At 45.2% G+C, this 26,238-nt stretch overlaps 1 protein-coding gene and 1 long non-coding RNA gene across 3 annotated transcripts in view; one reads left to right on the forward strand and one right to left on the reverse strand.

Moving 5' to 3' along the window:
- Positions 1-554: 554 nt before the first annotated feature.
- LOC140894843 (uncharacterized) lies at positions 555-18,114 on the reverse strand. Its single transcript, XR_012153958.1, has 3 exons — positions 17,949-18,114; positions 3,789-3,852; positions 555-1,382 (listed from the first exon to the last, which is right to left on the reverse strand). It is a non-coding gene; the product is annotated as an uncharacterized LOC140894843 (long non-coding RNA).
- TBC1D2B (TBC1 domain family member 2B) overlaps positions 17,606-26,238 on the forward strand; it is a 63,112-nt gene continuing 54,479 nt past the window's right edge. For both annotated transcript variants that reach the window (XM_073303558.2, XM_073303559.2), the window contains exon 1: positions 17,606-18,188. In XM_073303558.2, the coding sequence (XP_073159659.2) occupies positions 17,838-18,188 (351 nt within the window). In that variant the 5' untranslated portion in view covers positions 17,606-17,837. The remainder of the gene's footprint in view (positions 18,189-26,238) is intronic.

A 26,238-nucleotide genomic window follows, 5' to 3' on the forward strand; every position in this document is an offset into this window, starting at 1 on the left:
TTCTGGCAATGGCCTAGGTGTTGCTGGAGCTCCCTTAGGCCCTGATCATCCTTGACTGTAGGAGTGACCTCGACAACCTGCATAAATCAGAGCAGCCTCTAACTTAAGCCAGGGGCTGGATTGGACCGAGGACTGGGGCCTTCACAATTCCCTCTCTTGAGTTGCCCTCCGTGTTTCTCAGACACTGCTCAAGATCTGGGCTATTGGAACACAGGGAGTCAGGACTCCTGGGTTCTATTTTGGACTCTAATGATAACTTGGTGTGTGCTCCTGGGCATATCAATTAACATAATCTCTGTGTGCGTCAGTTTCTCATTGTGTAAAATTAGGATAATATCTCACAGGGCCACTGCATAAAGCATTTTAAGAAGCCTAGATAAAAGGTCCTCTGTAAATGCAAATAGTTATTTTACGAACTCTGTAGATTTTCTGGCTATAGAGCTTTGTTTGGTAAACTAAAGGACACCCTCCACTAGCTCTGCCATCACAGGCATGTTATGTAAATCATCACATCAGCCACTATGTAAGAAAAGGTAGTTTTATTATTTCATAATAGGAAAAAATGCAAATATGTTAGGATAGAGCTGATGTCATAAAACACTCTGAAACCAAAGACCATGGAAAATTCAAGGACTCTGTCACAGGGTAGGGTAGGGTAGGGTAGCCCTTTAAGGAAGCTGGGTTTAGCTCCCACCTGTGACTAATCACCTGCCTCCTAGCTGATGCTATGAGACTAGGGATCAGGTGATGGCTTGTTCAATTCCTGCAGGAGTCCCTGGATCAGGGGAAAGAACCCAGTTCATATGTAGCTGGCCTATAGAGTGTAGCTCGGAAGGTAGCTGGCTAGGGAAGAGTGAAAAAGCTGCAGAGAGAAGATGGAATTGTTTTCTTGCTTCATTACAGCCTGTTTGTAGTTGCTGCAGATTAACAGGAGAAAGAGATGATGGAACATAGCATCAGTCCCATAGGCGCTGACTCCATGGGTGCTCTGGGGCTCAAGCACCCACCCTGCAATCAGATCCAGGCAGTTCCTTGCACTTGTGCAGAAACCTGTTGTAGTCAGTGGGGTTCTGCAAGGATCTGCTTACATGGATTTGACTGTAAGGTCAAGGCCATAGGGAGTACAAAGAGAAATTATTTTTGTTTATTTCACACTGTTGTGTCTAATCAAGGAGCGTACAAATTAAAAAATAAAAACCTTATTTCTTCATCTATAAACCAGTTCTTCATAGATGGCAGTCAGTGAAACTTTTGGGATCTTTTCTGTTTCCCACCAATGTAGAATATAAAAAATTGCACAAAAATATATGCAGAAATGTTGGTTTGTGTCCATGTCTCTTCCTTTCTCATTTTCCATTTGGTCTTTCTCCTATATGCTACATCTGAAATCAAAGTAGATTACACAATGGAAAAAATTGCTCATTACAAAGGAACATAAGAATCCATCAATTTAATTAGTAGATTATTTCCCTGTCTCAGTCACCCCACCCCCCCAGTTTAGGTAATTAAAAAAACGGTTTTCTGTTTACTTTTTGTCCTCTAAAATCCTCACTGCCTCTGCTGCCTGTGATGTCAGATTCAAATCATAAACATATAACTAGAAACCTATGCGACCTTTCTCCTTTGATTCCTTCCCCTTCATTGTCATACAACAAGCAAAAAGCAGTTTTCTTTGTCAAGAGATGCTCTTCTACCACAACAAAAAATATATTTTACAACTTTCCCGTTACAATATATTTGGCATTTTTTAATCTCTGAGGCTGAGCTAATAAAGCTAAATTACATCTTTCCCACTGAAATAGTGTTGTGCCTTAATTGCTCTTAATACAAAAGCCAGATGATTTAGAGCTGTACATATATATCTTTCCTGCTTTAATCTGCAGGCTTATTCAGGATACATTTTTTCCATTTTGAGAAAAATTGAGCAAGACTTGCAATAGAGAATGTGAAACAGCAGAGGAGCACCACCTAGTGTTTCTATAGAGCAGTGGTTTTCAACCTATTTTTAATTTGCAGACAAATTTCTGCTACAAATTTCGAATGGAGGTGCAGACCCCTTTGGAAATCTTAGACGTAGTCTGCAGACCCCCAGTGGTCTGCCAACCACAGGCTGAAAACCACTGTTTTATGGTAATGACAACCTTTTGCAGCTCCCTTAGACATAGTCTGCAAACCCCCAAGGGTCCACAGACCACAGGCTGAGAACCACTGCTATAGAGTAAAATATTGGAACACCTTATGGTATGTTAATAGTGATCAACTCTCCTGACCACTTCCAATCAGTTAAACTATAGTACGTACAATTTAATATTTTGGGTGATTAGCTCACCCATAAGGCGGGATTTGCTTTGCAAACTGGATACATTTGATATTCATGAGGGACTTTCAAATGACCTTCAAGCTGCTCTAAAGGTGGGGGAGTATATGGAGCATGATGTGCTCCTCTGATCCCCTGCCAGCCGAATGGTCTCTAGGAGACCATCTAGCAGGTCAAGGTGGGTTGAGGTAATATTATTGGGACCAACTTCTGGTTGGGAAAGAGACAAGCTTACGAAGAGCTGAGTAAGCTTAAAAGTTTGTCTCTTTCACCAACAGAAGCTGGCCCAATAAAAGATATTACCTCTCCCACCTTGTCTCTCTGATACCCTGGAATCAACACAGCTACAAACACTGCAAACATCTACCAAGCTTAAGTTAGAGCAACTTTCTATCTGTTTGGCTCCTGTTGTAAAAGTGGCTTAGGGCACCTTGGCCTCCTGCTTTCCACAGCATTGTGCCCTCCCTCTCAAGAACCTGAAGTGCAGTGGGTAGGCACATCCATCCCACAATACAAATGACATAGCACGAATTCAAAGTTCTTCACATTAGAACCCTGCAGAGGTTCTTGCAACAGAGAAAATGATTATCTTTGATAGTGACAGACTGCATTTGTGGTTCAGTCTCTGCAAGATATTTTTTCAGAGTGACCCCCAAAACTGTATCTGAATTTTGCAGCTCAGGCCCAATCTTTGTGTTTATTAGGTGTGGCTCTACTGCTCTGCAAACCAAAAGCAGTAAGTGTTTAACCAAAGGCAAAGTACTGATGTTGTGCTGCTCAGAATTTACCAATTTCCTACACTTGTGTAACCACAAAAGTCTGAGCCAAAGGTTCTGCACTGATTGTATTCTTGATACATTTGTATTAAATAACATGCCCTAGATACTGATTTTCTTATTGTTCCTGTTGCATTGAAATGAGAACTTACTTCAAGCACTGCGAATACCTATAGCCACAACATGGTGAAAAACACTCCAAATGTTATGAAATAAGTAGTTGAAGGGTTCTCCTTATTCAGAGTAAAAATGGCTCTCTCATTTGATATGTTTTGTAAACATGTTTGAACCAATAATGTGCCTACAGAATTACTGGTTCATTTTAAGAAAGGTCAAACTTACCAAAACAAGAAAAAGTAAATATTTTGTCAAGCTTTATGAGCTGATCATCAATATAACCATAGAAAACTCATCCTGTATGTTGCACTTTTTGGGTGAAATTTACCCCTTAGTGGTGGGCCAGCATAATGCCTACACTCCATCAACTCCCACTTTCGCCCTATATGGAGATCTTTGCTGGCCTTGTATTGGCCATCTGCATAGGAGGGGAATTTCACCCTCTGGGATTAATTTGCTATTTATTTTCATTTTCTAAACTTCTGCCAAACAACTGAATGTCACCCACATGGACTCTGCATTCTAGAGCTGAAGATGTAAAAAAAAAAAAAAAGCATGTAAAGTGAGTACAAACTTACTGCAAACACAATAATAATGTTGAAAGATGCAGCTATCGTTTATCAGTTCACATCTGGATTATATCTGTAGAAAGAGAACATGCATGAAATAAGGAACTTACCTTCCTAAGAAGAGGAACTTTCTGGTTCAATGAACTAACTGTAAAAACAGTACAGGCTGTTTAGAGTGTTGTAAGTGAGGAAGCTGTACAGCAAGTATGAAAAAAGAGAAGTATTGAGAGCAAAAGTCTTGAGAGTATAGAGCCTGATTCTGTGAGTTGCTGGAACCCCCAAATTTCTGTTGATGCCAGTAGCAGCTGCAGGTGCAAGATCAGGGTGCTAAACACTTCATAGGAATGGGCCCACTGCTGGTCATGTGATACGTTAAAGAAAAATACTGGAGACAATCTCTTTGGTATTTAAGCATATCTGAATGAATGAGGCCAGGGCAATGTGAGACTTCTAAATAGTGCCAACATCTCTTCTGGAAACTGGGAAGAAGAAAGTGTCATGTGTTGTCTGGTAAATGACACTTTACAGGAAAGGCCTGATCCTGCGAGATGCTGAGTGCCTTCTGTGACAAACTGGGAAAATGTCTGTATTATGAATATGTGTGACTTGGTTTTAATTTTGTAGGCTGCCTGACTAAATGCATACTGAAAAATCAAAGGAGACTGTAAAAGAACCATACAGGAAAGTTAAAACAATGAGACTGATAAGACAGGTGCAGGTACATAACTTCAAAGCAGCAAGGAGAATAACGGTCCATTACTGGGAGCTGCTATTTCTAGGTGCCAGCAAAGTTATCAGGATTTGTTTTGCCAGGGCTGAGACCCTGACCAGTTAAAAAGGTGCCCGTGACAAAAAGGGAAGGGGAAGTGGTCAGAGTGGCCACAATGTGTCAGTGAAAAGGCTGGCAGTCTGACAGAGACAGAAGGAGAAGGCTGCAAGAAGTGTAGGCCAGAGCTGCCTGAGTTGCAGCTAGAGAGAGGTTAAGCTTAGGTAAGGGAATATGCATGTAGGTCTTTGACCACGTCTACACTACGGCGCTGCTGCTGTAACCCCATAGTCACAGACTACAGCACTGTGTAGACGCAGACTACAGCATTGTAGGAACTCGACCTCCCTGAGCCATTCTAGCTAGGATGACGGAAGCATTCTTCTGTTGACCTAATTGTGTCTACACTAGGGGTCAGGTTGGCATAGCTACAGCACTCAAAGTCCCGGAACACCATAGCTATGTTGACCTAAGTTTGAAGTGAAGATTAGTTATTTTAAATCTCTGTAAGTGGCTGTGTACCTTTATGGCAAAATATAAATCATGCTTTGTGTTTGCAGAAGCTGTTTCAGTCTCGCTGCAAAGGTATGCCATCACCAGGGGCGGCTCTACCAGTTTTGCTGCCCCAAACAGTCGTCGCTGAATTGCCGCTGCCCCCGGAAGAGCGTCAGAGCGTCAGAGCTGCCGCCCATAAGCCACCGCAGCGGGAAGAGCGGTGGAGCTGCCGCCGAATTGCCGCTGCGGGACACGGGCTGCCGCCCCATTCTGAACGCCATCCCAAGCACCTGCTTGGAAAGCTGGTGCCTGGAGCCAGCCCTGGCCATCACAGGCTCCAACAGAGAAACCCTAGTAGGCTCCACCCGCAGGTGGACCCGCTGAATCACTCAGCGGGTACCCAAGGGACTGTAAATGAAGTCCTGGTCTGAAAGTGGATGAACTGCAGAATTCCATCCCATAAGGGGTAAAGGCCTGACACCTGTGTGGGTAGGGGGAGGAGGTTCATTCAGAGACTCCCGAGAAGGGACAGCAATGCAGCTAGCCCAGTAACACCTTCAGCTCTCACTGAAGTCAGGGGAAGTTGAGAATGCTCAGTGCCTTGCAAGATCAGACCTTGAATGATTTGGCAATTGTTGACAGTCGCAGGGTTTTGAATTTGTACGCATTATGGGACTATTTGGTAGGGGAACTATTGAATAGCCTATATTATAGAAGTGACATTTACTTGCCCTGTAAGTGAGATCAGCCTTCTTTTCCCCCATGTCTATTAACAAAGCCTCAACATCAAGTAAAGCTTTAACAGATATGCCAAGATAAGCACAGCACTGATGTGGCTTCCTTTAGCTGAGCCACCCCTACATAGCTTGAATATGCATCAATGCCAGTTAAGTATTAACTGTCCTCTAGGATTAAAATATCCCCTCATAATGTACCATCTGCTGATAAACAATACTGAAAGTTGCTATGCTCTGTTAACAGGGAAATGGGTAATTCAGTTGTAGAAATCAAATTTGAGAAAATAACTCCTCAGCTACATATGAAATGAAGCATGACCCAGTGAAGGCTGGAAACCCAAGAACTGAGACTAAAACATTTTACTTCTGTTTAACCCCACGGTTTTCTACACATCATTCAGAATGGAGGGCTAATGATGTTGGCTATACCAGGGGATTTGGAATTGAGAAGCTCTAGTCCCTCATCTGTGCCTTAAAGTGGGATCTAGTGACAGAAGCACTAACTATTCAGACATAATTTTTTTCATACAGTGCCAAGACTATGAGACAAATTAGAATGTCAGACAAGACGTTCTAACGAAGAGAATCTCTAACAAAGAGAGGGAAGATCATCTTTGCAAGCAGACTGGCTAACCTAATGAGGAGGGCTTTAAACTAGGTTCATCAGGGGAAGGAGACCAAAGCCCTGAGGTAAGTGGGTAAGTGTGATACCAGGAGGAAGAATGAACAGGAGAGCGCAATAGGGTAGGACTCCTGCCCCACACTGAGAGCGAGTTATCTTAAGTGCCTATATGCAAATGCAAGAAGCCTGGGAAACAAGCAGGGAGAACTGGAAGTCCTGGCACAGTCAAGGATTTATGATGGGATTGGAATAACAGAGACTTTGTGGGATAACTCACAAGACTGGAGTACTGTCATGGATGAATATAAACTGTTCAGGAAGGACAGGCAGGGCAGAAAAGGTGGGGGAGTTGTATTGTATGTAAGAGAGCAGTATGACTGTTCAGAGCTCCAGTATGAAACTGCAGAAAAACCTGAGAGTCTCTCGATTAAGTTTAGAAGTGTGAGCAACAAGGGTGATGTCGTGGTGGAGTCTGCTATAGACCACCGGACCTGGGGGATGAGGTGGACGAGGCTTTCTTCAGGCAACTAATAGAAGTTACTAGCTCACAGGCTCTGGTTCTCATGGGGGACTTCAATCACCCCGATATCTGCTGGGAGAGTAATTCCGCAATGCACAGACAATCCAGGAAGTTTTTGGAAAGTGTAGGGGACAATTTCCTGGTGCACGTGCTGGAGGAACCAACTAGGGGCAGAGCTCTTCTTGACCTGCTGCTCACAAACAGGGAAGAATTAGTAGGGGAAGCAAAAGTGGATAGAAATCTGGGAGGCAGCGACCATGAGATGGTCGAGTTCAGGATCCTGACAAAAGGAAGAAAGGAGAGCAGCAGAATATGGACCCTGGACTTCAGAAAAGTAGACTTTAACTCCTTTAGGGAACTGATGGGCAGGATCTCCTGGGAGAATAACATGAGGGGGAAAGGAGTCCAGGAGACCTGGCTGTATTTTAAAGAATCCTTATTGAGGTTGCAGGAACAAACCATCACAATGTGTAGAAAGAATAGTAAATATGGCAGGCGACCAACTTGGCTTAACAGTGAAATCCTTGCTGATCTTAAAACACAAAAAAGAAGCTTACAAGAAGTGGAAGATTGGAAAAATGACCAGGGAGGAGTATAAAAATATTGCTCAGGCATGCAGGAAGGCCAAATCACAATTGGGAGTTGCAGCTAGCAAGGGATGTTAAGAGTAACAAGAAGGGTTTCTACAGGTATGTTAGCAACAAGAAGAAGGTCAGGGAAAGTGTGGGCCTTTTACTGAATGCGGGAGGCAACCTAGTGACAAAGGATGTGGAAAAAGCTAATGTACTCAATGCTTTTTTTGCTTCTGTCTTCACAAACAAGGTTAGTTCCCAGACTACTGCACTGGGCAGCACAACATGGGGAGGAGGCAGCCAGCCCTCTCTGAAGAAAGAAGTGGTTCGGGACTATTTAGAAAAGCTGGATGAGCACAAGTCCATGGGGCCAGATGCACTGCATCAGAGAGTGCTAAAGGAGTTGGCTGATGTGATTGCAGAGCCATTGGCCATTATCTTTGAAAACTCCTGGTGATCGGGGGAGGTCCCGGATGACTGGAAAAAGGCTAATGTAGTTCCCATCTTTAAAAAGGAGAAGGAGGAGGATCAGGGGAACTACAGGCCAGTCAGCCTCACCTCAGTCCCTGGAAAAATCATGGAGCAGGTACTCAAGGAATCAATTTTGAAGCACTTAAAGGAGATGAAAGTGATCAGGAACAGTCGGCATGGATTCACTAAGGTCAAGTCATGCCTGACTAACCTAATTGCGTTCTATGATGAAATAACTGGCTCTGTGGATGAGGGAAAAGCAGTGGATGTGTTATTCCTTGACTTTAGCAAAGTTTTTGATATGATCTCCCACAGTATTCTTGCCAGCAAGTTACAGAAATAAGGGCTGGTTGAATGGACTATAAGGTGGATAGAAAGCTGGCTAGATCATCAGGCTCAGTGGGTAGTGATCAATGGCTCCATGTCTAGTTGGCAGCCGGTATCAAGCGGAGTGCCCCAAGGGTCAGTCCTGGGGCCGGTTTTGTTCAATATCTTCATTAATGATCTGGAGGATGGCGTGGGCTGCACCCTCAGCAAGTTTGCAGATGACACGAAACTGGGAGGAGTGGTAGATACGTTGGAGGGTAGGGATAGGATACAGAGGGACCTAGACAAATTGGAGGATTGGGCCAAAATAAATCTGATGAGGTTCAACAAGGACAAGTGCAGAGTCCTGCACTTAGGACGGAAGAATCCCAGGCACTGCTACAGACTAGGGACTGAGTGGGTAGGCAGCAGTTCTGCAGAAAAGGACCTAGGGGTTACAGTTGACGAGAAGCTGGATATGAGTCAATAGTGTGCCCTTGTTGCCAAGAAGGCTAACAGCATTTTGGACTGTATAAGTAGGAGCATTGCCAGCAGATCGTTGGACGTGATCATTCCCCTCTATTTGGCATTGGTGAGGCCTCATCTGGAGTACTGGGTCCAGTCTGGGGCCCCACACTACAAGAAGGATGTGGAAAAATTGGAAAGAGTCCAGTGGAGGGCAACAAAAATTATTAGGGGGCTGGAGCACATCATTTATGAGGAGAGGCTGGGATTATTTAATCTGCAGAAGAGAAGAATGAGGGGAGATTTGATAGCTGCTTTCAACTACCTGAAAGGGGGTTCCAAAGAGGATGGATCTAGACTGTTCTCAGTGGTAGCAGATGACAGAACAAGAGAAAATGGTCTCAAGTTGCAATGGGGGAGGTTTGGGTTGGATATTAGGAAAAACTTTTCACTAGGAGGGTGGTGAAGCACTGGAATGGGTTACCTAAGGAGATGGTGGAATCTCCTTCCTTCGAGGTTTTTAAAGTCAGGCTTGACAAAGCCCTGGCTGGGATGATTTAATTGGGGATTGGTCCTGCTTTGAGCGAGGGGTTGGACTAGATGACCTCTTGAAGTCCCTTCCAACCCTGATATTCTATGATTCTATAGTAATTGAGACTGATCTGGGGATATAGAGATAAAGACAGGCCAAGTGGCCTTTGTGCATGTCGGATTCAGAGATACACAGCAAATTTCTGAAGTCAAGGAGGTTGCACAGGGTGGAAATCAAGGCAGAACTGGGGCTGAATTTTGTGTGACTCAATGGGTGGGCAACAAAAAATGACCTGTGAGTAAATACAAGCATTACAAAAAGATTGTCCATGGACTCAATTTTGGCATGTGCACATCTTGAGCTTCTGTAACACAATTATTGTTTTTTAATTAACTCACTACACCAGAAGTAACTGAAATTAATATAGAGATTTCACAGATGAGTATTGAGAGAGATTCTAATCTAATCTTATTTGTAGGTTAGGCCATGATATGGAATATACAGTTGAATGTAGTCATAATAGTGAGTCTGGTAGCAATACACCAAGAAAGAATACCTCAAAGAGGCAGACATGGAGCATACTAGCCAAAAACGGAAGAAGGTAATCTTCCCCACCAATTACAGCCCATTTCATACTGATTTCCTGCAAAGGGGCTACTGGAGGCTGTCAAGGTTCCTCCCCCACTCTGAACTCTAGGGTACAGATGTGGGGACCTGCATGAAAACCCTCCTAAGCTTATCTTTACCAGCTTAGGTCAAAACTTCCCCAAGGTACAAAATATTACCCCCGTTATCCTTGGAATGGCCGCTACCACCACCAAACTAATACTGGTTACTGGGGAAGAGCTGTTTGGACGCGTCCTTCCCCCCAAAATACTTCCCAAAACCTTGCACCCCACTTCCTGGACAAGGTTTGGTAAAAAGCCTCACCAATTTGTCTAGGTGACTACAGACCCAGACCCTTGGATCTTAAGAACAATGAACAATCCTCCCAACACTTGCACCCCCCCTTTCCTGGGAAATGTTGGATAAAAAGCCTCACCAATTTGCATAGGTGACCACAAACCCAAACCCTTGGATCTGAGAACAATGAAAAAGCATTCAGTGTTTTACAAGAAGACTTTTAATAAAAAAATAGAAGTAAATAGAAATAAAGAAATCCCCCCTGTAAAATCAGGATGGTAGATATCTTACAGGGTAATTAGATTCAAAAACATAGAGAACCCCTCTAGGCAAAACCTTAAGTTACAAAAAAGATACACAGACAGAAATAGTTATTCTATTCAGCACAATTCTTTTCTCAGCCATTTAAAGAAATCATAATCTAACACATACCTAGCTAGATTACTTACTAAAAGTTCTAAGACTCCATTCCTGTTCTGTCCCTGGCCAAGATGACTACAGACAGACACACAAACCCTTTGTTTCTCTCCCTCCTCCCAGCTTTTGAAAGTATCTTGTCTCCTCATTGGTCATTTTGGTCAGGTGCCAGCGAGGTTACCTTTAGCTTCTTAACCCTTTACAGGTGAGAGGAGCTTTCCCCTGGCCAGGAGGGATTTCAAAGGGGTTTACCCTTCCCTTTATATTTATGACACGCCCCCCAAATCTCAGCTAGGGTGAAACACTGGCTGGGATTTCTTCCTGGAGCTCTAGGAAAACAGAGTTAATAAGACACATGCATCTCTAAATATACTACCAAGTACATAAAGACTAACAATATTTTCCACATCTCAAGGACGATTTTAACCAGTTGATTCTGGGAAACTTTCACGGGAGAGTGCATCAGCCACTTTGTTAGAAGCTCCTGAGATGTGTTGGATGTCGAAATCAAAATCTTGGAGAGCTAAACTCCACCGAAGAAGTTTTCTGTTAGTTTCTTTGACGGTGTGAAGCCACTTTAGTGCAGCATGGTCGGTTTGCAGGTGGAAACGCCGTCCCCAAACATATGGGCGTAGCTTTTCCAGAGCGTAGACAATGGCATAACATTCTTTTTCAGTGACTGACCAGTTGCTTTCCCTCTCAGACAGTTTTTTGCTGAGAAACACTACAGGGTGGAATTCTTGATCAGGTCCTTTCTGCATTAAAACTGCTCCCACACCACGCTCGGATGCATCTGTGGTTACTAGGAACGGTTTGTCAAAGTCTGGGGCCCTTAGTACAGGGTCAGACATGAGTGTCGCTTTAAGCTTGTTAAAGGCCTTCTGACACCTTCCGGTCCACTGAACAGCATTTGGCTGTTTCTTTTTGGTTAGGTCTGTCAGTGGGGCAGCGATTTGGCTGTAGTGCGGTACAAATCGTCTGTAATAACCGGCCAAGCCTAAGAAGGATTGAACCTGTTTCTTTGACTTTGGGACAGGCCACTTTTGGATAACATCCACTTTGGCCTGTAGGGGGCTGATAGTTCCTTGACCCACCTGGTGTCCAAGGTAAGTCACTCTGTTTAGGCCTATTTGACACTTCTTAGCCTTAACAGTTAGTCCTGCCTCCCTTATGCGCTCAAGGACTTTTTGTAGATGTTCCAGGTGGTCTGCCCAGGAATCCGAAAATATGGCCACATCGTCAAGGTAGGCGACTGCATATTCTCCTAATCCCGCTAGGAGACCATCTACAAGTCTTTGGAAAGTGGCGGGTGCATTTCGCAGCCCGAAAGGGAGTACATTAAATTCATACAGCCCGAGATGTGTGATGAAGGCTGACCTTTCCTTGGCAGATTCATCTAGTGGTACCTGCCAGTACCCCTTGGTTAAGTCCAAGGTAGAGATGAACTGGGCCCTTCCCAGTTTCTCTAATAGTTCATCTGTGCGTGGCATGGGATAGTTGTCTGGGCGAGTTACAGCATTTAGCTTACGGTAGTCCACGCAAAAACATATTTCCCCATCTGGTTTGGGAACTAGAACCACTGGAGATGCCCATGCACTTTCAGAGGGGCGGATTACACCCATCTGTAACATATCCTGGATCTCCCGTTCTATAGCAGTTTTAGCTTGAGGAGACACCCGGTAAGGGTGGACCCTAATTGGGTGAGCATTACCTGTGTCAATGGAGTGGTATGCCCGTTCAGTCCGTCCTGGGGTGGCTGAGAACGTTGGCGCGTAGCTAGTGCACAGCTCCTGGATCTGCTGTCGCTGCATACGCCCAAGGGTCATGGAGAGGTTCACCTCTTCCACACCACCAGCACATTTCCCTTCGTAGTAAACACCTTCAGGCCACTCAGCGTCGTCTCCTCCCTGGGCTGTAAACTGACAAACCTTTAATTCTCTGGAATAAAAGGGCTTTAGAGAATTAATATGGTACACCTTAGGCTTTCGGTTGGAGGTGGGGAATGCTATGAGATAATTAACAGCTCCCAGGCGCTCCTGGACCACGAATGGCCCTTCCCACGATGCTTCCATTTTATGGGCCTGGAGCGCCTTTAAGACCATGACCTGGTCTCCTACTTTGAAGGAACGCTCTCTGGCATGTTTATCATACCAGGCTTTTTGCTCTTTTTGAGCATCCTGTAAGTTTTCTCTAGCAAGGGCTAAAGAGGTTCGGAGGGTGTTTTGTAGGTTGGTTACAAAGTCCAGAATGTTAGTTCCTGGAGAAGGTGTAAATCCCTCCCATTGCTGCTTCACCAACTGCAATGGCCCCTTAACCTCACGGCCATATACAAGTTCAAATGGGGAAAACCCTAAACTGGGATGTGGTACAGCTCTGTAGGCAAAGAGCAACTGCTGCAATACTAGGTCCCAATCATTGGAGTGCTCATTTACGAATTTACGTATCATGGCCCCCAAAGTTCCATTAAACTTCTCCACCATGCCATTTGTTTGATGATGGTAAGGAGTGGCAACCAAGTGATTTACCCCATGAGCTTCCCAAAGGTTTTTCATAGTTCCTGCCAGGAAATTAGTCCCTGCATCTGTGAGGATGTCGGAGGGCCAACCTACCCTGGCAAAAATGTCTGCTAGTGCCTGGCACACACTTTTAGCCCTGGTGTTGCTTAGAGCTACTGCTTCCGGCCATCGGGTGGCAAAATCCATGAAAGTCAGTATGTACTGCTTTCCTCTGGGTGTCTTTTTCGGAAAAGGACCCAGAATATCCACAGCTACTCGCTGAAATGGAACTTCAATGATGGGGAGTGGCTGGAGAGGAGCTTTGACCTGGTCTTGGGGTTTTCCCACTCTTTGGCACACCTCACAAGACTGGACATAGGTAGAAACATCCTTGCCCATTCCCTCCCAGTGGAATGACCCCCCCAAACGGTCTTTGGTCCTGTTCACCCCAGCATGGCCACTAGGGTGATCATGGGCTAAGCTCAAGAGCTTGGCCCGGTATTTAGTTGGAACTACCAACTGTCTCTGAGGATGCCAGTCTTCCTGGTGTCCCCCAGAAAGAGTTTCCTGGTATAAAAGTCCTCTTTCTACAACAAACCTGGATCGATTAGAAGAGCTGAGAGGCGGTGGGTTGCTCCGTGCCGCCGTCCAAGCTCTCTGGAGGCTTTCATCTGCTTCCTGTTCGGTCTGGAACTGTTCCCTTGATGCTGGAGACATCAGTTCCTCATGGGATTGTGGACCTAGGCTTGGTCCCTCTGGAAGCGATATAGGGGATGGAGCTGTTTCTGTTGACTGTGAACCGCTCTCCGCTGGTGCACTATGTTGGGATTCAGGCTCCGGCTGAGCCTCTTGTGTAGGGTTATCGGCTGCTGCCAGTTCAGGTTCGGTGGGGCCCTCTGGTGTTGAGGTTGCAAGTACTGGATTCAGTGCTGACACGGGGTCTGGTGTTGGTTGTTCGGCTGGTTCCGGTTCTGGGACTGGTTCCGTCTGGGTCTCTGGGACTGGATCCACTACTGCTGTTGCAGACATTGGCCTGGGGTCCAGGTCCATCACCTCTGACTGGGTCCTGATAGAAGTTTCCGGAACAGAGCTAGGCCTCACGGCTTGTTTAGCCTGGTTGCGGGTGACCATTCCCACCCTCTTGGCCTGCTTCACATGATTGGCCAAGTCTTCCCCCAACAGCATGGGGATGGGATAATCATCATAGACTGCAAAAGTCCACATTCCTGACCAGCCCTTGTACTGGACAGGCAACTTGGCTGTAGGCAAATTGAAAGAGTTGGACTTGAAGGGTTGAATCGTCACTTGGATCTCTGGGTTGATTAAATTGGGGTCCACTAAGGAAGCATGGATAGCTGACACTTGTGCTCCGGTGTCCCTCCACGCGGTGACCTTCTTCCCGCCCACACTCACAGTTTCCCTCCGCTCCAAGGGTATCTGGGAGGTATCTGGGCCTGTGGACCTCTGGTGTGATTCCGGTGCAATGAACTGTAATCTGTTGGGGTTCTTGGGGCAGTTGGCCTTTACATGCCCCAGCTCGTTACACTTAAAACATCGTCCAGCTGACGGGTCACTGGGACGAGGAGGGTTGCTGGAGAATGGGGTGGTGGGACGATAAGGGGTCTGGAGGGTTCTTTGGGAGGTAGGTGGGGCTTTGGGCGGCCCCCGGTAATAGGGTGTGGTCTGGGGTGGTCCCTTCTGGTCTCCGCTCCAACTGCGACCAGTTTTCTTCTTCTCTGCCACCTCCACCCATCTGGCTCCAATCTCTCCTGCCTCGATTACAGTTTTGGGTTTCCCATCTAGGATGTATCTTTCTATTTCCTCAGGAACACCCTCTAAGAATTGTTCCATTTGCATTAGGAAGGGCAAATTTCCTGGAGATTCAACACTTGCTCCTGATATCCAGGCATCCCAATGTTTCACAATGTGGTAGGCATGTCGGGTAAATGACATGTCTGGTTTCCACCTTAGGGCTCGGAACCTCCGACGAGACTGCTCGGGTGTTATCCCCATTCTGACTCTCGCCTTGGATTTAAACAGTTCATACTTGTTCATGTGTTCTTTAGGCATTTCAGCTGCCACCTCAGCTAAGGGTCCACTGAGCTGCGGCCTCAGCTCTACCATGTATTGGTCAGTAGAGATGTTGTACCCAAGGCAGGCCCTTTCGAAGTTTTCTAAGAAGGCCTCGGTATCATCACCTGCCTTGTAGGTGGGGAACTTTCTGGGATGGGAAGTGGTACCTGGAGAAGGATTGTTAGGGTTTGTTGGTATATTCTGCTGGGCCTTTATCCTCTCCACCTCCTCCACATGCTTCCTTGCCTCCATTTCCCTCTTGTGGGCAGCCTCCTGTACCTCCTCCTTCAGCCGCATGAGTTCTATCTGTCTTTCATGTTCCCTTTGTTTTTCCTCAGCCTGAAATTTGGCTAATTCCAGCTGTAGTCGAGCTGAGGATTTGGTCATTCTAACCTCTCTGTTTTTAACTAACTTTACACCTGAGGTTTAGAAATAAACAAACAAAACTTGGCTGTAAAATTTTGCTGTGCTGGAATAGAATACCTATTCTCTGATAGTGATTGTCAGCCTACAGAAAAAGACAATTCCCTTGTCTCTGCTCTGGGCCCAAATTAAAGCAAAAAACCTCCAACTACTTGGAAACCTGCTTACCCAGCCCAACGAAGAAAAAAAAAAAATTTCTTTTCAAACCTGTGCTCCTTGTAAAACAAAAAAAAAAATCAAAATCCTAAAAAAAACCCTGCCACTTTTGTCTCCAGGCAAATGGGTAGAGCACACACCCCCTATTTACTTTTAGGAAGAAAAGAAAAAAAAAACAAACCTCTGGGTTGGAAGACTGTGAATTTCCCTGCAGGAGTTAAGTACCCTGCCTCCAGGCAAATGAAACCTGCAATTCACAAGATAATCCCCTTTTGTCTCTGCTTGGCCACAAAGCAGAGAGAAACCAAGCTGCTTTCAGTTTCAAAGCTGCCTTCTGGACTTCCTAAAAATTCCTTTTTAAAATCTGTATTTCTAGTTCAAAAAATCTCAACTGGATCTCAAAATGATTTCAGGTTAATCCCACCACTGTGCCACCATGTCAAGGTTCCTCCCCCACTCTGAACTCTAGGGTACAGATGTGGGGACCTGCATGAAAACCCTCCTAAGCTTATCTTTACCAGCTTAGGTCAAAACTTCCCCAAGGTACAAAATATTACCCCCGTTATCCTTGGAATGGCCGCTACCACCACCAAACTAATACTGGTTACTGGGGAAGAGCTGTTTGGACGCGTCCTTCCCCCCAAAATACTTCCCAAAACCTTGCACCCCACTTCCTGGACAAGGTTTGGTAAAAAGCCTCACCAATTTGTCTAGGTGACTACAGACCCAGACCCTTGGATCTTAAGAACAATGAACAATCCTCCCAACACTTGCACCCCCCCTTTCCTGGGAAATGTTGGATAAAAAGCCTCACCAATTTGCATAGGTGACCACAAACCCAAACCCTTGGATCTGAGAACAATGAAAAAGCATTCAGTGTTTTACAAGAAGACTTTTAATAAAAAAATAGAAGTAAATAGAAATAAAGAAATCCCCCCTGTAAAATCAGGATGGTAGATATCTTACAGGGTAATTAGATTCAAAAACATAGAGAACCCCTCTAGGCAAAACCTTAAGTTACAAAAAAGATACACAGACAGAAATAGTTATTCTATTCAGCACAATTCTTTTCTCAGCCATTTAAAGAAATCATAATCTAACACATACCTAGCTAGATTACTTACTAAAAGTTCTAAGACTCCATTCCTGTTCTGTCCCTGGCCAAGATGACTACAGACAGACACACAAACCCTTTGTTTCTCTCCCTCCTCCCAGCTTTTGAAAGTATCTTGTCTCCTCATTGGTCATTTTGGTCAGGTGCCAGCGAGGTTACCTTTAGCTTCTTAACCCTTTACAGGTGAGAGGAGCTTTCCCCTGGCCAGGAGGGATTTCAAAGGGGTTTACCCTTCCCTTTATATTTATGACAGAGGCATTAAGGGCAAACCCAATTTCAGAAGTCTGATTACTGGCAATACATAAATCAGGAAGTATCCCAAGAAGGTTTGGGTAGCGCCTGCTTATAGAGAAAAAAACGAGGAGTACTTGTGACACCTTTATTATTTATTTGTTAGTCTCTAAGGTGCCACAAGTACTCCTCGTTTTTTGTTTTGTTTTTTTTTGCTGATACAGACTAACACAGCTACCACTCTGAAACCTGCTTATGGAGACTTTCCTTGCTGTAAAAGCAACCAAAACTTGAGCTGGATCACGTCAAATGTCCTGGGACATCTGGCAGGCAGGATTTAGCAACGCTCCCGCTCGCCGCGTACTCAGGACCGAAAAGACATGCGTAGGGCCCAACTTAACTTCCCCATGGAAGGGGCCCAGCTCCGTCTGCACACCCAGAATGTGTGTGCACGAACATGCAGCCACGAGTGCACAAGCTGTGGTTGAGGGGGGCGGAGCGAGGCCCTGAGCGGGGGAGATTCCCGGCTGCAGCGCCAGGCTGGCCAGGGGAGAGGCCGGCTGGCCTGGGCTGTGCGGGGCCGGGCAGGAGATGCCCGGGCAGCGCCGCTAGTAGCTCCCCGTCCTCTGTCAGCGAGAGAGCGGAGGGAGGCGCGGGGACTACAAGTCCCGTCAGGCGGCGGGCTGGGCTGGGCTGCTCTGCGGAGCGGCCGGAGCGAGGCTGTGTGCCCGCGGCAGTGCTGGCAGGGAGGCGAGGGGAGATGCCGGCGGCGGGGTCCGCCGAGGGTGGGGAGGGCGGCGGCGGGGACGCCGCGGTGCCGCTGAGCCCGGCGGAGCAGGCCGGGCCGGGCGCCCCCAAGCTGTGCGGTTACCTGCAGAAGCTGTCGGGCAAGGGCCCGCTGCGGAATTTCCGCAGCCGCTGGTTCGTCTTCGACCCCCGCCGCTGCTACCTGTACTACTTCAAAGGCCCGCAGGAGGCGCTGCCGCTCGGCCACCTGGATATCGCCGCCGCCTGCTTCAGCTACCACCAGCCCGAGGCCGCCGCCGCTAGCGGGGACGAGGCCGCCGCCTTTGAGGTGCACAGTCCCGGCGGCACCGTCACCGTGCTCAAGGTACCCCCACGCCGCTAACGGGCCTGGGCCTCGCCCCAGGCTGCCTGCTGGGCCCCCCCAACCCGCGCCTTATGCCCCCCAGCCAGGGAACGTCCTCCGACTCCGGAGGGGTTGGGGCAGGGGTCCCTCCCCCACGCACATCCCCCACAGAGACCCCAGGTCCCCCGCCTCTGTTTCAGGGCCCCCCATGCCCGGAATCCCCTGGGGGGCTGGGCCAGGGATCCAGCTCTATAGCACTCGAGGGGCCTTCTTAAAGCCCTGTAGCCGCCCCCCAGTGGGCTCAGATAGGGACCCCTTTCCTCAGTCACCTCACCTCTTGGTAGCTGCTCCTGATCCGAAGCCCCGCGGGGTGTTCCCCCAGCCTGGGTACCCATGACAGCGGATGTCTGCTAGAGGCTTCCTCACTCTATAAAATACCACTTGATGCCCATCTTTTACACAGGGGAGCTTGTGACACTCTGGGTGCCAGGTAGCAAACAAGGGACTTTCCAATGGAGTCTGGCTAAATGTGACTGTGTGACCCCAGCCAGCAGGTTCCCCTTCCCCACAGTCTGCGACTGCGATTGTAAATGAGATGTTACCGTTCCTCCTTGGCTTGCTCTCAGTCACTGTTATGTTAAGCACTGCCAATGTCAGGTGCTGCTCTGTTAGGCCAGGTCTACACTATAAACTTACATCGGTGTAACTGCCTCACTTGGGTGTGAAAAATTTACCCCCCTGAGAGAGAAAGCTGTACGCCCTAAGCCCAGTGTAGACAGTGCTATGTCAAGGGGAGAGCTTCTCCTGTCCCCGCAGCTACCGCCTCTCATGGAGGCGGATTAACTATGCTCCACATCTGTCTGCTCCTTTTTAGCATGTCTTTTGTTAAACAGTTTCTCTTTTTTAAAGTAGTGATATAGTATGGTTACAGGCAAAGATCTCCTCTGTCGAATGATCTAAAAGGCTTCTTTAGCTGATAATTTTTTGCTTTATATGTTTGTGGAAATGAAAGGCTCTCCTTCATATGTGTGTTCACTTTTTGATGTGGAAGTACCCCATAATGCATCTTTGGGTACACATCCAGAACTTAGAAATAACCCATAAATTTTGTCTTTTCCCAAGAAATGGAAAGAACAGCTTTCAAAACACAGGCCAAAAGTAGGGTCCCAAACTACCCCCAGAAGCAAACACCTTGAGAAAGAAAAATGTTTGTGGTACCTGGTCTGATCTTGTGAAGGGAACTGAGCTCTAGAGCTGTTAGAATTTTTTTTGTCAAAACACTATTCCTATAAAAAATGGCTTTTCAGTTAAATGAAAATTTCATGCAACAAATCTGGCTTTATCAAAAATCTGAGGCTTTCATAGGAAGGAAATATTTCTATATATGATGAAAACAAAAAAAGTGTAACACTTTTTTTAGGAGGGAGCGGTAGAGGGTGGAAGGTTTGATCTGCGCTAGTGAACTGCCTCAACTCCTGGTAGCAGGCGCTCAGGCCTTCACAGGATTGGAACCTTAAACTTATGACCTTGTATTTTATGTATGCATCCTTTGTTCCATCTCACGATGAAAGACTTTTTCATAGGTCTGTTCAGATTACAGAACAAGGTTTTACTTTAAATATATTTGTTCATTATTGGGGGAAGTGTTTCTCTTTAAATATTATTCCTATTCATTTAATGTCAGTTTTTACATGACACACTTTGTATTGCAGCACATATTTTGTAGTAAAAGATAAATAATAAAATTAAGTAAATATATATATTAGACCTAGTCATGCTAGTGCAAGCAACCTATAGCTCCTCTACTCAAGTTTCCCTGCATAAGCTTTTCTTGGTTCCTGTGGTCTCAGACCCCTCTTCGATGTGAGGGCCTTTGGGAAAGAGAGGGGTTATGTGATGGTAGGGACTTAGAAGTCTGCATTCAGTCAAGCACAATCAAGAGGCCAGAGGTGATGTATAGGTACCAGAAATAAAAGCAAATCTCTTTGTCATCTGTTTTTACCTTTCACAGGGTTGGGATGCTTGTCTTAAGCAGCCATGTGATTGACCATCAAAAAAGCTATTGCCTAATATATGTAGTCCTTACTTAAAGATCAAGCAAACTTTTATACTGGAATCTTGGGGCTATTTTGAAAGGAACTGGTTAAGTGAAGATTTAGTTGCTGGAGGTGATCATTAGTGTATGTTTTACTGCACTGGCAGGTTTTTATTCTGTGTTTGTACAGTACCTAGCATAGTGGGGTCCTGGTCCATGATTGTGGCTCCTTGACATTACGACAACACAAACCATAAATAAGAATTCTGGATCCAGGATTTAATTGATCTCTTTACTCAAAAGTAACCAGAACAATAATACTTTAAGAACTAAAATTGTTTTCAGCCAAGTTCTGCAGAAATAGAAATAAAGATGAATTGATGTTCAAAATACTGGTGGCCTGATCCATCCCTTGTTGAAGTCAGTGAGAGTTGGATTGGGCCCTTACTAAATTTTTAATGCAGGATAAAAGCCTAGCTGATTTAAGAAAAAATTACACATAGGAGCACGAGGACCTTACTGAGGAAGAAAGTCGAATCAAGTGTAGCTTTCATCCTCCCCCTATGTCATATGCTTAATTTTCCTCAATTTGCTTCTTGTTCATAATTTCCAAATCTCATGGTACAGTCTTTCCCATTCAGTATTTATAAGCTTAAATAAGAAATAAGCATCAGCACCCCAATCTGAAATGACTGTATTATTGAAGAACATATTAGTACTTCACAGTGCTTCAGATTAGCTTTTTAACATTCAGGACCTAATCCTCAGAGTTGCTCAGCACTTGTAACTTAATGGGAGTTGCAGGTAATCAGCTCAATTACTCTCAAGAGACCGTTTTCCCATTTGAAAACGTTTCAGGAAAAGTGTCACAGTCTTCATGAAATAATATGCGGGTCCCAAATTGGGTTTAGTGGACCATCAGTATGACTGCGAGTCTGTCACAGAAGTCACGGATTCCGTGACTTTCCGGGACTTCTGCAGCAGGTGGTCCTGGGCCAACTGCCCTGACTGCTGCTGGGGCAGTCTTGGGCCACTGCGCCCTTCCCCTGCAGCAGCAGCAAGAGTTTGGGTTTAGGAGGGGGCTCAGGGCTAAGGCAGAGGGTTGGGGTGTGGGAGTGTGAGGGCTCTGGGTGGCGCTTACCTCAGGGGGGCTCTCCGGAAGCGACGACATGTCCCTCGGCTCCTAGGCGGAGGCACAGCCAGGCGACTGTGTGTGCTGCCTCCGCCTGCAGGCGCTGCCTCCGCCTGCAGGCGCTGCCTCCGCCTGCAGGCGCTGCCCCCGCAACTCCCATTGGCCGTGGTTCCCAGGCGCTCTGGAGGGGGGCAGTGTGTGGAGCCCCTGGTCGCACCTCCACCTAGGAGCCGAGGAACATGTTGCCATTTCCAGGGCGCTGGGTAGGGAGCCTGCCAGCCACGTCAACACCCCTTCCCCCAGCAGTAGCAGTGGTTCCAGGATGCGCACTGCCTCCACCCCCAGTGGTGCCACAGGGTCACCCCCCCTCAGAGCACCCACAGTGCACTCGGGCTGTCCCTGCCCCCCCCCCCCCCCGCCCACTCACTCCTACGTCAGAGCACCCAAGTTTTAGTCAGGGGTATATCGTACAAGTCATGGAGAGGTCACGGGCTGTGAATTTTTGTTTACTGCCTGTGACCTGTCTATTACTTTTACTAAAAATACCCATGACTAAAATGTAGCCTTAACCATCAGTGGTCCTTGGACAATTTGCTGGTTGCATGGTGCTGGCTTTCCTTCTTATTTCTAGCTCTTAAAGCACATTAAAGAAGGTTAACAGAACATTAAAGGCTTTTTTTAATTTTACTTCGCTTCATAAGCAATTATTGTAATTGCCACCACAGGCCGTTGATGAGTGGAGTGGGGAAGGTGGTTTTTGAAATTATCTGTCTTCTAGTGATCCAAATCATGAAAAATTTGAGAACCCTTTGTCACGGAGTCACCAGGCGATGCTCTGAAACTACTCCATACGAAGCCAGTCAGGACTCTGGGGAAGCCTCCTGTCTCTGAGCAGACTGTCTCCAGGGCAAGAAGCTTATACAACTTTGGCCTTCCTGGGGCTGACCTTGGAGCATTCAGCATCCCCTCTTTACACCATGCACCAATACACCAGAAGGTTTATTAGAAGACAGGAACATGGTCTAAAACAGAGCTTGTAGGTACAGAGAACAGGACCCCTCAGTCAGGTCCGTCTTGGGGGACAGGGAGGCCAGAGTCCCATCTGGGCCTCCCTCCATTTCCCCAGCCAACTCCAAACTGAAACTCTCCAGCCCCTCCTCTCACCTTTGTCCCTTTCCTGGGCCAGGAGGCCACCTGATCTCTTTGTTCTCCAACACCTTCAGTTGGCACCTTTGCAGAGGAGAGGCCCAGGCCATCAGTTGCCAGGAGACAGGGTGTCGGCCATTCTCTATGCAGACACCATCACGCTGGCCCTTTAGGGCTCTGTAACAATCACATACCCTTATCCTACTGCCTAGATACTTAAGAAATGTCATGGGAAAACTGAGGCACCCACACAGTATTCAGAGAAAACATTAAGAACATTCCCACTTCTTCACATCCTTGCTTTAGAATAATAGGGCCTATCCTGGAACCATTTGCTACCTGCACTTAATGGTATTGATTTGGCTGGATAAGCTCAAGAGTGAACATCAATTTCTGTTTGCAGAATCAGGCCCTTTGTTTCATAGAAATGAGGGGAAAAAACCAACCTTCCTGTGAGGGGTTGCCCCCCTTTTAAGATGCCACCTGAAGTGCTGAGATATCACTGAGTCCGCCTGTTCAGCCAGCAGACGCTCCCTTTAACCTGGTCTGGCTGAGTCAGGCTTTTAAGCCTCCTCTAGCATGCACACACAGGCAGGGCCACATCCCACTGCAGAAAGACACAGACACTGAGATCAGCTCTGGGAACACTCCGCTTAAGGGACTTGCCCCAGCACTCAGGTGTCTACCTGCTTTGGAGTGCAGACCCAAAGGTATATTGTCTTGCACTGTATAGAAAAATCTGCACAGTGCAAGCTCATAAAAATTTTCCCTCTTCCTTAATGTGAAGAGAGAGATGCACGACTTCTTGCCCCCCCCCCAGTTAGAAATTGGGTTTAATAATAAAATAAATTTATTAACTATAAAAGGTAGATTTTAAGTGATTAAAGAGATAGCAAACAGAACAAAGCAAATTACCAAGCAAACAAAACAAAACACACATACGAAGGTTGATTCACTAAAGAAATTGGTTACAAATAGTAATTTCTCACCCTCGGTATTGTTACAGGCAAATTACAAAAAGGCTTGAAAGGCAGCTGCACTGGCCTGCAGCTTGAGATCTCAAGATCTTGACCCCCCACTTGTTAAGGCAACTCCCATCTTTTCATGTGCTGTAATATATATGCTGCTTATTGTATTTTTCACTCCATGTATCTGATGAAGTGGGTTTTAGCCCACAAAAGCATATGCCCAAATAAATTTGTTAGTCTCTAAGGTGCCACAAGGACTCATTGTTTTTGTTGATACAGACTAACTAATATGGTTACCAAACTGAAACCTGTCAGAAATGATACAGGCATGCAGATTGGATAATCACATTCAGTATATAATAACCTTTCCAGTGATAACTTACATGAGCATCTGCATAAACTATATCTCAGTTATGCCATGTCCATATCATAAGCATATTTCCATAAAATTATGGAGTGTAATGTCACATCCTTTTCCTCACAAATCCTATAAATATTTCTTACCAGGTGTCATGCTGTCTGATGTGGCTCACAACTGTAAGTGCTTGCCTCATGGCAGACTGTCAGAAAACAGGGCAGATACCCCAAACTGGTGGTGTAGTCTATAATTAGATTTCACCAAGCTAGTACCAAATGTGAACTCCTGGATCACTATGTCAATCTTAGCATGGAGTCACAGTCCCCTTAGACGCTCCAGTCTATCTTGCTACTGAGACAGATGGGACTTAGTGATAAATGGGGCATTTATACCAAAGATCACATCACATTTAGGTTGCTTCCAGTCCAAAGAGACCAGTCACTTACCAGAGATCAATTGGTACTCTAGATCTTACACCAAAGACAACATTGGTAGCCAGTTCTACAGTAAACTAACTAAAGGTTTATTAGCTAAGAAAAGGAAGTGAGTTTTTGAGAGTTTAAAGCAGGTAAAATATATGTTCGCGTAAATCACAATCTATAATTCCGAATGGTAGCAAAGATCTAATAATCTGCCAGTTTCCCAAAAGTGTCTCAGGGCTACCCAGAAGAATTCTGGGGATCTCAGTCTTCTCATTCAGTTATTCTGCCCTGTTAAAATCCAAACTTTCCAGAGATGCAGGATCTTTCCCTGAATCCATACTTGTAGCTTCTTCTCACAGAAATCAAGTTGACAGGGTCACTACCCACGTGGGCTTTTCCTTTGACGATATAGAGCAGGGTGGATTTGATTTAAAGCAAATTGATTTAAATCACTAGTTAAGAAGACTCGATTTAATAATGGATTTCTACATAAAAATGCATTCTTGTTGGTTCTTAAAACCTTAATACATATTCTTCACAACTCCGAGATAGATGTAGATTTCATTTTTAGAAGGTACACATTATACATTTTTAAGTGATTTATTTTGAAAACTTTACAGATTAGTTTTACAGCTATATCAGAATATGAATGATTGGTAATTAGCATTTACCAAAGCTAATTGAAGTATAAGATTACCTCCCTGTGACTTCATAAATAATCTCCAATTCAACAGGTTAATCATTAATATTTGGAGGATTTTCTTGCCATGCTGTATTAGGTGGAGAACATTTGTAGGTACAGAGGAGAATTTAAATTGTTTTATTTAACTAAAACAATAGTCTTATGTATTCAGGATTTTTTTTACTTCAGCAGCAACCATATAATATCTTAACAAAACAAACATGAATTTTTGCATGTAGTTAAACATTCAAGTTTTTTAAAATCAGGTTTGTTTTTGTTAAAATTGTTTTTAACTAAAATAGTTAAATGAAATCTTTTTTAAAAAACAAACAAAAATTAAATATACTGTGTCAGCGAGGTCAACATGGGAAAGTTAAAATATTGGCTTCTGCAGCTAACTCAGTCGTCTTCACCTGTTTGTTCATAATCTGGGAAAGAAAAACAAGCTTTCCTGCTTTTTCAGGTCCCAAACGATTTCTCAGTTTGGAATGAATTCTTCCAAAGGAAGAAAATATTCTTTCTACACTGGCAGAAGAAGCTACTTCTGTTAAAAGTGAGATTATCTCTTCAAGGGTCTCTGAATCCGAGAGCTTAAGTGACTTCCACCAGTTCACTGGTGTGACTTTTTTTAAACCATCATCAGCAAACTTATATTTCTTGAATGGCTCTTATTCCCAAACTGCGTTTCTTGTACAGCCTGCTGCCATTAGAGGTTTTCCCTTCTAGTGAGAGAGTTGTATGGTAGATCTCAAATCAATGAAGCCTACACTCAGAAAGACCTCAAGGCTTCTGGAATATCCTGCTCAAACAGTTTCACATTTGTGTCTACTGCCTGTCCCTCCCTTCTCACGTTTATCTCCAGAATTCTCCTTGTCCAGATCTTTTCTGCCCCCAACAATCTCCTATTCATTGAACTTTTTGAAATTTAGCACTTTTAAAGAGAGGTAAGGAGTTGACTCTGTTTACATAAATTTGCAGAAGGACAATAGGGTTGAGGTCTGTTATTTTTCGCCTCTATATTTATTTATTTATTTTAAAAACATTTTTTCTGTTAACAAGCATGTTATCTCTGGAGACACAAATCCACAGTTTGAGAACTATAAAACAAAGCATCTCTGATGGTATCTTCTAGACTGAGCACTGAGTCCCGTAGATAGGAAGATTAACCTAAATAATCTATACAGAAGCCCCTGGAACCCCATAAAATTGGGTCCTTAATCCAGGAACTATTGGAACTCATTTACAAAACTTTTCTTAAAAATTACATGACTATATTGTCTCATACCATAGAATTAGAATTTCTAATCCGTATTCTATGATGAGATATC

Source organism: Lepidochelys kempii, chromosome 10 (genome assembly GCF_965140285.1).
Source record: "Lepidochelys kempii isolate rLepKem1 chromosome 10, rLepKem1.hap1, whole genome shotgun sequence".
Classification (NCBI taxonomy): Eukaryota; Metazoa; Chordata; order Testudines; family Cheloniidae; genus Lepidochelys; species Lepidochelys kempii.